Source organism: Colias philodice, chromosome 7 (genome assembly GCF_061535455.1).
Source record: "Colias philodice isolate Cphi_HAF_F1 chromosome 7, ilColPhil1 Martin Lab GWU primary, whole genome shotgun sequence".
Classification (NCBI taxonomy): Eukaryota; Metazoa; Arthropoda; class Insecta; order Lepidoptera; family Pieridae; genus Colias; species Colias philodice.
The window spans coordinates 11,144,403-11,159,019 of NC_143092.1; the positions used below are offsets into that span (position 1 = coordinate 11,144,403).

General features: G+C 33.7%; 2 protein-coding genes and 1 long non-coding RNA gene across 3 annotated transcripts in view; all 3 read left to right on the plus strand.

Annotated features, from left to right (window-relative positions):
* Positions 1 to 14,617, plus strand: part of LOC149487370 (uncharacterized) — a 67,665-nt gene that overhangs the window by 15,828 nt on the left and 37,220 nt on the right. The gene's annotated exons all lie outside the window — the stretch shown is intronic.
* LOC149487373 (uncharacterized) lies at positions 4,792 to 10,166 on the plus strand. The gene is made up of 3 exons (XM_089697622.1): positions 4,792 to 4,924; positions 5,097 to 5,309; positions 9,683 to 10,166. Exons 1-3 carry the CDS (start codon positions 4,913 to 4,915, stop codon positions 9,866 to 9,868), a joined length of 411 nt encoding a protein of 136 aa, XP_089553748.1. The 5' UTR covers positions 4,792 to 4,912; the 3' UTR covers positions 9,869 to 10,166.
* On the plus strand, positions 12,686 to 14,152 carry LOC149487374 (uncharacterized). Its single transcript, XM_089697624.1, has 2 exons — positions 12,686 to 12,830; positions 13,064 to 14,152. The coding sequence occupies exons 1-2, from the start codon at positions 12,819 to 12,821 to the stop codon at positions 13,580 to 13,582; spliced, it is 531 nt and encodes a 176-aa protein (XP_089553750.1). The 5' UTR covers positions 12,686 to 12,818; the 3' UTR covers positions 13,583 to 14,152.

Here is a 14,617-nt window from a genome sequence, read left to right on the forward strand (position 1 = left end):
TGACATTAGTAATAAATAAACGATCATAAACTAAATAAAAAAAAAACAATTTAGAATCGAATAGACCATAGAGCAATACCATGACCCTTACTAAGAAACGCTCCTATTGCAAATTTCTGATTCGCTACTACTATAACCTTCATCTTATTAAAATGCTATAACTTTACATCTATGACAACAGAACATGCTTGACTTAGCAGGACTTTCAACCTCTTATCTATTAGCCAAAGGTATAAACATGTGTAGCGCAAGACAAAGGTCCTCTAATCTATATAAAACCACATAATAACTGGTTTGTACAATAACGAGTGTTGTTTTAGGTAATTTTGGGCATTGAATGGTCACGTTGATGTGCCCGGCGCGCATGCCAATGTGGAGTTTGGGGGCAGCGCGTGCCAACTGCTGTTTCCACATGGTTTCCACAATTCATTGCTATTGTACTCACTCCTGGTAAAATACCACGTATCGTTTTGCAATTTTTTTAGCTCCTGAATTGATGTGTGACGCAGGAAAAACTGTTATGTTACGGAGTATTGAATAAAAAGTAAAGTTAAAAGATTTTTTCAAGATAACCTGTGAAAGAAATAATAGTCCAGTATGGTTTATATTTTCATGAATGTTTTAGATTGATTTCAAATAATCTAATCGTTATCACCTTCTGTTAATGTAAAAAGCATATATTATGCAAGTTTTAAGTTAGTTTGTTAATATGTATAATAAATTACGAGTAGGTGTAATAGATAATATGTAAATGCGGTCTCGCAAAAATCTAGTTGTGAGATTTACGATACATGATTGCGCATAAATGTAGATCTTTCTACTTCGGCATCTTTCCACTGTAAAGCTATTTTATTAAAATAGGTTTAGCGTTACAATAAATTTGTTGGGAAATAAATATACCTACATATATTTTCCCAAAATGAAAAATAAACAAAATTTTTATTAGTCCATTTATTAAATACAAATAGTTCATAATATATAGAATCTCGTAGAAATATAATAGGAATTCCTAAAAGAATAAATACATAGTAGTAGTATGCTATAGGTTTTGCCGTCTCAGCGTCTAGTTTTTTTTTTATGTCAGAGCAAGCAAAGGAGCAGGTGGGCCACCTGATGTTAAGTGGTCACCACCGCCCATAAACACTTGTAACACTAGAAGTGAAGAACAGGTGCTTTGCCGGCCTTTTATGGACAAATAAATAGTTATTACTATCTCATAGCATAGCATCGCTCCGCTGGGTGGAGCGCAAGCACATCACTACGTAGTACACTTACTCCGTGGCTACAACTGGAGGGTATCAAATGTCCACAATTACCTCATGGTATTCGCCTTACGTTACATTGCTAAATATTACGCCCCTTACGCAGTGCTCTGCGACTTCAATGATAATTATCTCCACTTGTATATCGAGAAATTACATTGTCTTTATATAATATTATATTGTCATTATCATCTTCGTTCTTCTTTGCACAAAAATATTCGAAGTATATTGTCGAAGTATACCTACGCGTATACATATTTTCAATTATTAGATGCAGCTTTTATATTAGCCATGTGTAAAAAGCTGGTACCATTGTATGCTACAGAAACGGATCTAATAAATTATTTTTCTTCCGTTGCATGCAACTTACGTATTGGGTGCTCGCATGTGCTCGCTCGTGCTCGCATATTCAATTAAATTAAATGACAACTGCATTGATGTCTGTTTTACGTCGAAGTCGTTAGTATACCTTATAACACAAAAACTCAATTCGTAACTTATAATTTACAATAATTGATATAAGCTGCAACAGGCGGCGAGAATCCTTTGATGTATTTCATACAAATATGTTACAAGTGGTTTCAATATTTGCACAATAATATGCATATTTTCTCGACTCTTTGCAATTAAGAACATTTTACAAATTACATTTCAAATTAATTACATTGCAACTTGTTACGATTTGTGACCGACTTGTGTTGAGAGTGTCAAATTATCGCTTGAATAAATTTGTAATTAAAAAAAAATCCAAACAGGGTTTACAAAACATCGTTACTCAACAAGAAATTGCAAAAAATATCTACTAATTGCAATTTTAGGCTTGTAATTGTAACAATTTATTCAGACAATAATTAAACAAAAGTAGTTCTAATCTTCAACGATAAGACCGCGCGAAAACATACATAAATATGAAATATTTAGCGTATGTTATTGCAATAAATAGCAAAGTTATCCAAGACTTTATATTTATTACAACTAAACTGATTAATAGAAGTTAAACCTTGTTGATGTTTCTATATTATATTAATTCTTTAATTTCGTAATTTACGTATGAAAATAAATAATAAATATACTACGTACGATTAAGAATGTTCACATGGTGTAATAGACATTTTTTATGCACATCCATGACCTCCCAAAACGGGCTTATAGAGATAAGTTAAAAATTCCTAAAATCGTTTTTTTAAGTGCTCACGATGCTATACGGGAGAAGTAAGAAAGGGTGGTAACACTTTCTTACTTCTTACTTACTTATAAGCCCTTACGCTACATCGTTTTTATGCACTATAAAAGGAAACATGAAAGTGCAATAGCGATGCTGTAGATAAGACGCGTGATCTTAATCCACTGAAATCGGATATGCCTCAGTTAGTACACGACTATATGTATGTAATGTACCATCACTGGCCTGGACTACTTTTTGATGTCTTTCTCAAGGTTACTTGTTTTATGTGTTCATGCAATAAATCAGCTGGTATTTAAATTTGAATGTTTTTAGTCGACATCTGCATGTCATAATTCTGGCTCGCGGTCATCTGCTGGTATAGGCCTACATTTAAAATAACTATAATTGTTGTTGTAACATTTAGATGAGATTTAGTATTTTTAACAAAAGTTACATGAATTTCATGTACAATTTGATGTATATCTTTTGAAGTAAGTAGATACTCAACGGGTTGTGGTGAAATATTTTATTGTACCCTTTATGCAAAGTAATGAAAATGATGAAATAATCTAATCAATGTTTTTGGAAAAAAACATACAATAACAATATTATGTGTCTTTATTTTTATTGAGACTTTAAGCTGATATTGATATTTTTTGCAAAAGCGTTCGGGACATACTTCAACATTCGGCTGCTTGAATGTTGGAGTACGGCGTGAAACATATGAAGCTGCAGCACAAAGCAGTAGAATAGTATTATAATATTTTATTTGGTTATTATTTTTTAACTTGATCGTATTAATCGAGTAAGATACGTGTCGATTTGTAAATCTCTGATTTCGAAGTTGGCTTAAAACAGTTAACAGCATCGCTCTACTGGAGCGATAAATACTAACCCATATCTAGGCACTAGCAATATTTTATGTATGTGTCTTCAATTTACAGAATTGTTTTTAATAACAATTATATCACTATAATCAAATGTTTATATAATGTACTTTTTATACTCAACTCATAATCAACGGAAGATGGTAGACATTCGTCGAATATTTGACAAACGCTTATAGCTTCGTGCATTCGTGAGCGCAGACACCGCGACCGCTGCTCCTACTTACACTAATACACATAACTATCACTTTTAAACTAAACCAATAAAGCGTAAATAAAAAAACAATTCGATCGTGTAATCTCGCATATGTGTCACTTGCTGTCTTGTAGTTTTTGTTAAATTTTGTTTAAATTATAATATCAACCTTCCTGGTATAATTGCATGCAAAGTGCACGGTTCTTACACGACTTTTACTAATTTCTATTTGAATTCTATAACTCGCAGTCGTTTATTCTAATCGTATAATTTGCTATCGAGCTCTATAATTTGAGCCAGAGTTTACTTTTAATGCATTGTCCAATATGAATCTATTTTATATATTGTACGTATAAAAGCAAACAGTATATATAAGTACTATGATTACTTATATAAGAGCGTATACGCACTATGCGGGTAGCCGCATTGCGGGTAGCCGTCCGGCTGACCGCAAGCACAATTATTATGTATGTAATATTCATTTCTATGCGCACTGTGCGGTTGCGGTAGCCGCATCGCACAGTGCGCATAGAAATGAATATTACGTACATAATTGTGCTTGCGGTCAGCCGGACGGCTACCCGCAATGCGGCTACCCGCATAGTGCGTCTACGCTCTAAGATTAACATTTATCAATTATTATCAATACAAATGTGAAATACATAATACATCTAACCACGGATACAGTCGTACACACAGGTCGTACAGCATGCACCTCCGGAGACCACTGTAGACCACTGGAGGACCGATTTGAAGATTTATACTTACAACTTTACAAGTTACAACGCAAAATTATACACTTTAACCTCGAATGAAAATCTTGTTCATATGAATAAATTATTAAGAAAATATTTGCAATTAAATAAATAAGCACTTAATAAATTTTTGTGAATTTAATAAAAGTTTTATTGATGTAGGTTTCACATTTACCAGCAGGTATAAGAAAGATCTTGTTCCAGTAGAAAATGCTACATTTACTTAATATATTTCAATGTAACTTTTACCTTTTTTCTTAAACTGATATAAAATAGCACTACAAATTGAATCAAAAATAAAATTCATAAATGATAATGCTATTCTGAATCTCAATCGACATTGAATCATAAGGCATTGGCTCCTAATTGATTTCCTCGCTCTATATTTTATAATCAGATAAATTTATTTAAATTTTTACAATTTTCCCAACACCGTGCGTATTATTCTAATACTTTTTGCAACTTAACCCCACAGTATTAGGTTTGTCATCGTATCAATTCATTATAATAAGAGTAGAGTTTGCGCAATCTCGCGCTGGAAGATTGCGCAGAGCACGCACCCGCGTATATAACGCTGTAGGCCCGATCGATGCTACACAGTCCACTTTATCCTTTCGATCTTCAAACAAACAACCAAAAAATTCACCATGAAAGCTTTCGTAAGTTTATTTTATTTGATTTTCATTAAACCTTACGAAAAACAAAAAATAAAAACGTTAATAGTAACTAATATACCAGTGCTTCAAATTCTAAACACTACGTCTTAAAAATCCCTTCATTACTTTACAAAGTTTCCCAAGCGCATAATACTAATCGTTTCTTCAATCCCAGGTGTGCGTCGTTCTCCTAGCCGCCATGGCCCTCGCCGCCCCAGAGGGCAAGCGCGACAAGCGTGGGTTCCTCCACGGAGACCTGGGCCTCCACTCCAGCTCGCTGGACTTCGGCCACGGCTACGACGCCCTGGACGTGCACAGCGCGCCCATCATCCACAGCGCTCCCTCTGCCAGGATCGTATCTGTTAACAAGCTCGTTCAGGTCCCCAAGGTAAGCATTTATATCATAATATAACTTATAAATTGATCATTGAGCTTTTGAAATGACAAAGCTTTCTAAACAAGGTTACGCAACTGACGTTGAACGCAACGGAACGTTGAGCGTTTGTCCTAAGTACATAATTAAATAAAATAGTAAAGTTTAAAAATATATAACATGAATTAAAACTTTTGAAAGTGTAATGTGTACATATAACATGAATTGAAACTTTTGGAAGTGCAACATTGTTTAATATGTAATAAAAAAAAATGAGTACGGAAAACGAGATAATAATCAACGAAGTTCTCTGTTATATATCAAATCGCATTGATGTAATTGATGAACAAGCGATTACTCAAATATGTACGAATAGTTTTTCTGAAAAAGAAATAGAAAATGCTAAAGCCGTTATCTGTGAAAATTTGGGAACACGGATTACAACACGAAAAGGGGACTCAAGGTCTGTGAAAAATGTTCAAGATATAATTAAAACGCTGAAGGAAACAGAACCTGACCACCTACCTATTTTTGTGGCAAGAGATCTGCATAAAATTCCACCGGTAACTTTTGACCACTTGGATGTCACAAAGATTTTAAAAGAGTTAACGTCACTAAAAACTGAAGTTACGCAAATGAAGATGAACTTAATTACGAAAAGCGAAATAACTGAAATGCAAAACGACATGGTCTCCATTAAAATGAAACTCTGTGAGCAACACAAGCATACTCAACAATCAGATGTTGTGGAAGATCAACATTCCGATTATGGTGGTAGACAGGAAAAGATACAGAAGAAGGTACCCTCATCCCATTCGACAAATATTCAAACGACCGCGACGGATGTATTATGCACAAAGGAATCGGTCGAGTCGAGGATAGTAGATACAAAGGTAAAGGCGAGTACACATACTTCCTCATATCGAGACGTTGTTGCTGCTCCGCGAGAAAACAATAATAGAAATGACAGTGATGGGTTTCAATTAGTCACTAAGAGGAAAAAAAATACTCAGAGAAATATGCGCGGTAAAGGGCACGCGGACGATTTATTACAAGCTGTTCCTACTACATCAGCGTTATATATATCTCGAGTTCGTTGCGAAATTTCCGCGGATAAATTAGAGGAATACATTAAAAAAAAGGGGGAAAGTGTGATTAAAATTGACTATTTAAAATCATTCAATAATCAAACAAATTTTAATACATTTGTAGTAACGATAGAAGCGCACAAATTGAATATATTTTTAAACGAAGAATTTTGGCCGCCTGGTATAGTGTATAGAAAATTTATTTATAAAAATAAAACCCATGGAAGTAATAAACGAACGCATCTATCTTCAAAATAATAATAAAAAAAATGGCTACTAACATAAGAATATCTTCATTCAATTGTAAATCGGCAAAGAGATCTATAGAACATATCCGTCAGCTTTGTCACCTTTCGGATATCGTTGCGCTTCAGGAGACGTGGCTAATGCCACATGACCTTGGCTTTTTATCTGAAATTGACGAAGATTTCCTTTATCATGGAATTTCAGGTGTAAATGCTTCCGAGGGCATTTTAAAGGGTAGACCATATGGTGGCGTGGCTCTTTTATGGAGGAAGAATCTTTTTCAACAAACGAATATTATTGATACAGCCGAAGAAAATTCCCGTGTAGTTGCAATTAAGTTTAAGATAAATAATTTATTCTTTATTGCGATGAGTGTGTACATGCCCTGTGATTGCAGCGATAACTTAACGGAATTTACAAGTACGCTAAGCGCGATGAGCGCGGTTGTCGAAAGCTGTGATGTGCAAATGGTTTATATGCTAGGAGATTACAATGCTCATCCAGACTCTTTGTTTGGACGGGAACTTGGGGCTTTCTGTGAGGAGATGGACTGGCGCTGCTCTGACATTGATATGTTGGATATGCAATCGACGTTTACGTTTATAAGTGATGTGCATGGGTCAGTGAAGTGGTTAGATCACTGTGTCTGTACAATATCAGCCTCGCGCACTATTGTAAAATGTGAAATCCTTTATGATGTATCATGGTCTGACCATTTACCTTTACGGTTGTGCTGTAAGTTTGACATGAATATTCCGCCACCCAAAATCATTATGAGTGATAAGTATGCGCCTAATAAAATAAATTGGGGTAATAGATCCCTACAACAAATTAAATCCTATGCCAAATTTTGTGAAAGTAAATTAAAAGATACAGAATTAAAATTAGATTGTCAAAATTGTAGTTCGTATTGTTCAAATAAAACACATTTAAGTCTTATAATATCAGAATATAATAGAATAATTGACATTTTGCAGCAAGCCGCCATATATACATATATAAATAAGAAACAATGTAGGAATAAATGTATTTTGAAGTGGAATACTCATGTCAAGAAATACCACAAAGAAGCTAGGGCGTATTTTAAACTATGGATTATAGCTAATAAGCCTCGTAATGGTGAATTGTATCAATTGATGCGGTCGTCAAGAAATAGGTTTCGATCCGCTTTAAGAAAGTGTCAAATGGGTCAAGAACAATCCAAATATGATTTATTAGCAAAGTATCACACTAATAAAAATTTTGTAAAATTTTGGCGTATCACAAATTCATGTAACGGGACTAGGTCTATCCCTAGTACTATCGGTTGTGAAAGTAATTGTACGAAAATCGCAAATAACTTTAAAATGCATTTTCATGTTGATTCATTAGCGGTGAACAATTTATATTCTGGAATTAATTTTTGTAAACAGGTAGATTTTGTAATTAAGGATGTTGATGTAGTAAGGTCATTTAGAAGTGTTAAGAGAGGTAAATCCTCTGGCCATGATAAGTTAAATATTGAACATTTAATGTATGCAGGACCCTCTCTGATCACAGTATTAACTACTTTGTTTAATTATTTTATAAAACATAACGTATTGCCATTGGAATTTATGAGGACAACAGTTGTCCCTATAATCAAAAACAAAATGGGTGATCATTCAGATGTTAATAATTATAGACCAGTATCTTTAGCAACTGTATTCTCAAAAGTATTTGAACAGATTTTGCTACCATCTTTAGAGAATAAAATAAAACTTAATGATAGACAGTTTGGATTTAGGCCTAATGTTTCTACTGATTTGGCTATATTTTCTTTAAAAAATTGTATTGCTTATTACACAGAAAGAAAAACATCAGTTTATGCATGCTTTCTCGATTTAAGTAAAGCGTTTGACCGTGTGGTGTATGATAAATTATGGGGCAAGTTGCAAAGGTCTGGTGTGTCAGATAGCATTATTCGCATTTTGAGGTTTTGGTATCAAAATCAACAGAATGTAGTAAAATGGCAAAATTCACTCTCAGATAGCTACGTTCTAAATTGTGGAGTAAGACAGGGTGGTTTAACCTCTCCTTTGTTGTTTAATTTGTACATTAATGACCTGATTGAGGAACTGAGTGCGACTCATGTCGGATGTCATATAGGAGGATTTAACATTAATAACCTGAGCTATGCAGATGACATGGTTCTCCTCAGTCCCTCAATCAGAGGACTCAGGGTGTTGGTGGGAATCTGTCAGAAATATGCAAGTGAACATGGGTTACTTTATAATGAAAAAAAAAGCAATGTTTTAGTGTTTCGGTCGGGGCGAGGTCCTGACAACGTCCCTCCGATATATCTTAATGAAACAGAATTGGTTAATGTAAATAAATTTAAATATTTGGGGCATTTCGTTACCAGCACTCTGAGTGATGACGAGGATATAGAGAGGGAGAGAAGAAATCTATCAGTTAGGGCAAACATGATAATAAGAAGATTTAAAAAATGTAGTAGGAATGTCAAAAAGCTATTGTTCACAACCTACTGTCAGTCATTTTATACAAGTAGCTTATGGGTGAAGCATACACGAAAAACAATGAACACATTTAGAGTACAATATAATAATGCATTCAGGATGTTCATGGGATTGCCACGTTTTTGTAGTGCATCTCATATGTTTGTATTATACAGAGTAGATGATTTTTATGCTATAATAAGGAAAAAAAATTTTTCAATTAGGGATAGAATTAATAAAAATGATAATAGTATTTTAAAAGTTCTCAATAATGTACATAATTTTATCAACAAGAAATGGCTTGTAACTCTTAAATCTAAAAATAAGTATATGTAGTTTTACTAACACTAGAATAAGTACTACTAACAATATATGGGCAATGCTGCCTGATACAAATAAATAAATAAATAAAAAAAAATAAATAAAATAAACAATTAGACTTTAAAAAGTTGCGTTGCGTCTATATTTTATACTACATATTAAGTCGTTACAATAAAAAAAAAATAAAAATAACAAAGTTTTCCTCGCGTATTAATGCAGTGTTTACAATTTGTATAACAATATTTTTAATTTACAGGTGGTCTCAGTCCAGAAGCTAGTGTCCGTCCCCAAGGTTGTGTCTGTCCCCAAGATCGTGCAGGTGTCCAAGATCGTGGAGGAGCCCCACTACTCGTTCTCTGCCCCGCATTACTCCCTCCCCGCCGCCCACTACTCCCTCCCCTCCTACTCCCTCGGCTCGTCCTATGCTTCCGGATTCTGGTGAACACCTGAATAGTCAATTTTTAGTCATAAATTTCTTAAAATAACTTTTGTAAAAACTATAGCCAAACTTTAGAGTCTGATCCTAACGTTCTGACAAACATTGTAAATCTTAATCTACTATTTACAAACACCAAATACTTCTGTACTCTTCTATAATATGCTTCCAATGTGTGATCAGTCTCTAAAGCTTTACTCTGTATAAGGAGCAGTCGTGGCGAGTGTATCACTCATCACCGATGGTCTCCGAGGCTACCACCAAAACTTTATTACTTTTTTAAGAATATACTTTATTTTTTTTACATATTGGTTTTATTGCCCAAACTTTTTAAATTGTCCCAACATATTCATCGAGACCTTGTTAAAATATAATCAGTAAATTTAAATAAATACATACAAATTTTGTAAACCAAATAACAAATGTCCAGACATCGTAATTAAAGATAATTGCACCGTGAAGGCCAATGTTAGACGCCTCAATCACAAATTAATTAAATGTTACATTTCACATAATCTATCATATATCATCTATTGCTAATCGTATTTTTTTAATACTACTATTGCGTGTAACGCATGTTTTGAGGTCATTTAATCACATTGAGATCAAGGACTGTACGATGGGATGGGGTAAGTACAAAATGACTTCTAATTCGGCAAGTGAAATATAACGCAATGTGATGTGAACCGAATTACTTACAAGGTAAATATATTCCAGTAACGAGTGTAGCCTACAGGGTTAGGTCTTATACGTTACTCATATAAAGTACGTTTTATTGTTATCGTGCCAAATGTAGGATGTAAGAATTTCGGGTCATCAATAGTGAAAACAATTATTATATAATGAAATTCTTCCTTTATGATAAAGAGAAATAGATTAAAAGCAGATTTACAGGAAATAATCCGTATTTTGGTTTAACGCTCTATTTTAATAAGAAAAATAAGAAATGCATTTGACATAATAATATATATATATATACAAGTACATATTTTTTTTATTTATCTAATATATATTATAATATTATAATTATAATTATAATAATAATATATTATAAAGGCGAAAGTTTGTAAGGATGTATGGATGTATGGATGTATGGATGTTTGTTACTCTTTCACGTAAAAACTACTGAACCGATTACAATGAAATTTAGCACACATAGGATAGTTTTTATCCCGGAAATCCCACGGGAACGGGAACTATGCGGGTTTTCCTTTGCAAACGCGGGCGAAGCCGCGGGCGGAAATCTAGTATTTCTATAATATTACAATGGTCATAATTACATTTTTAAAATACATTTTAAAATGAAATATATTATGTGCTCATCTACCCATATTATTATCCATAATTTATTCCACTCCATATAAAGATCGATCGAGCTCAGAATGGCTATACTGTAAAGGTTAACAAAGCGGCTGATAATTTATGTAATATGTAACAATTTCTATACGACACGATGTGAAATTTATGTTTCTAAAACTCATATAAATATGTATATGGAAAGTAAACCAACTTTGCGTATGAATATATATTGAAATTCGGAACAACTCTGATTAATTCACTACCTACAAAAATATATATGAGAGTCGCGATATCTATTTAATAGCAGTAGGTACATATGTATAAACAATTTTTTAATTCGATGACTGGGACTACAGACAAAATCCCTCAAAGCTCTTGAAAGTTGCGTAAAAGATTAAAATTTAAATTCATCACCGAATTTAATAGATTTTGTTACATCTTACAACATAAGTATGAACTAAATCTATGATTTAAAATTAAAAACAACTCGTGTAAATGAATATACATCAATGAACTAATCAAAGTTGTTAACAAGTTTGAACCAATCAATCGGACTTTATTTATGTGTTAAGTAACTTATTTGGATTAATCCAGTAACATTACATATCGGTTTCACTTATTGTTATTATATTACTCTTCCTTATGTGACGTTACTTCTTCTAATAACTTGAAATCTAGTAGACTAAATGCGTACACGAAGTCTGCTATACCTTTGCCCATCTATTAGGATATATAAATCAAAGCTCTACATTTTAGTCTCTACCTCTCTACCACTATTTCTAAATTAGCTCTTATAATTGAAACTTTAACGTTAGTTCAATCGCTGAACCACGTAATTTCTAGAAAACATAATGTACGCAAAGACAAAGTTACCCGCGGAAGGAAGCGCGTCCCGCGTCACGGCCCGCATGAGCGGCTTCGTGCATAATCGAACGGCCCGCGCACACGCGCCGGGTACACCGCACACCGCTGTATAGACTTGCTGAATCGCTTGATCTTTCTAAGATTTTATAAGATAAAGTGGAGGAAGTGATACAGTTTATAATGAGAATATAAATATTTTTACACCTTACAACGCAACAAAATCTTTACAGTTTGTTGAGGGTTTCGTTTTCAAATAAATTTCCTTTCATTGAACGTGTGGCTTTTTTAAAATTCAGTCACTGAAGAAAAGTATTTTTTTATTCGTTGGAATGCGTTATTAAACTATTAATGTTCTCAAAAAACATTTATATGTAGGTAATTAAAAACATATGTTGCTCTATATGTATAGATAGAGATACATCTTTTATTTCTCAAGAATCAAGATTACGTGTGCCGGCTAACATACGGCATTTCCTCAAATGATCATACCTTTAAAACGTAACAGCTTTTTACTTAGAAGACAACGAAAGTACTTAATCCTTCTCAGAACCGTTCTAAGCGGGCATAACTAATAACTTAAACAAAAAAATACCAATCACGCTATTAAGAACCCGATAATTGAAAGCGAAACACTCTTGTCTAAGCGTTTTTTCCTGAAATGTCGTATTGTGAATAATAGATGCAGGTAGTGGTGATGTGGGTCGCAACTCGCACGCGAGGCGCCGCCGCCCGCCGCGCCGCGCCTCACTCGCACTGCTGACGCCGGGATAAGTGCACGTGCCCGTCTCTAACTATGGATTATATTGTGAGTTTCTTTAATTTGAAAAATAATTAAAAGGAAAATTATATAATTAAAAATATTAAAAAGAAGTTAATTTACATGAATTCATCTTTCATGCATTGTGAATTTACGGTTAATTATTATATATGTTTAGGTAGTATATTTCATTTTTTTAATTTAAAAATTCATTAATCTGGCTAGGGTTACTAAATAAGTTTTATTAAATTTAAATTATTAATGTGTCAATTTAATTTCAGAAAACACTATTAATGCTATCGCTATGCGTGGGCGGTCTTGTCAGCGAATCTCTCCGTGATGCATTACAACGGCGAAGAGACGCGCACCCCGTGTACGCCAGGCAGTACGCAGAGGACTACGAGCCCTACGCGTACGCCGCCATCCCGCTGCACGCGCCGATGCCCATCGTGCACCTCCTGTCACCGTCGCCCATGAATAAATACATCCCCAATCATAAACAACGCAACCGACCACCGGCAGACAGAGATCTCGAAGCTTACGGCTCCACACAGACCGAGGAATATGAACCGTACGACTATAATAACTACGCGTACAGCTCGAACAGCCACAAGTACTCTAACTCTTTATCCAACGAGGAAGAATCTCAACCTGTGGTGATATACGCTCGGCCGAACAAGAACGGGGGCTACACGTACCGCAAGCGACCCTCCTCTGTGACCCAGACGCCGCGCCCCAAACGAGAGCCGATCGTCTTCAGAATACACAAATATAAAATTATCAAGGATTTACGCAAGTGATTTTTATATAACATGGATGGTGCGACGGCAAAATTTCAAATGCAAAAACCGTTAGTTTTGTAGTGATCCGTTTAGACTGGAGTATATTAATTGAGAATGCGTTAATAGCTCTTCAGGTCTCAAGTCTTTCCTCAAGTTATACTATAGTATTATATTATTTGTGGTTGTACATAGAATGAACAATCGATTGGAATACAGTCGGTTACCTGGGAGGTCATACAATGAATGCTATTTGTCATAAGAGATTTGAGAAGTTGTGATCAATTTTGTATTTTAGTCAAATTACAAACGTTGTAAATATAATTCCTAGCATATTGTGCGATTAATGATTTATCAATAATTCTATTTAATTATTTATTATGTTGAAATGTAACTATGTACAGCAATTTTTAGAAGTTAATTTGATTACGAAAACTCAATGGAGGAACAAATTAAGTAAAATATTTACTACGTAGGTAGGGTAGTTTTAGAAATATTTATACAATAGACGCATGTAACAAATTATTTATTTAATTAGTATAGCTGATCTAATTTCACCACTTTTAAATAAATTGATTAATAAAAAGCTTATTTATTTTTAGTTATTTATGAAAGTGTTTTGCGTCGAATAACAAAATGACGTGCAATTAGGAAATAAAGAAGCACGCGAAAAATATGTTTATCTAATTTATATTTAATAAACTCTTTCATATTTCCGTTGTCTAATATCTAAAAATCCCTCGTACCATTTCCTCTTCCTTATCTTTCTAATCATACTAATAAAACTTATTTATTTATTTCACTTCATTAAATACATCTTCATTCTGTAATATTATTGTTAGTAAATAAATGACATAATATAAAAACCGAAACTACTACCTATGTATTCGATTCAATCAAGAATAAAATTTGAGGATAGCTATTTTGCACGATTTTATAACATCATGGGAATTAAATCAAATTAATATCTAAGCTAAAGAAAGAAATAGCGTTTGTGTTTAAATTTGATTGTAAATCGGGTAAAATAAAATTAATCCATAATAATTCATGTAAAAC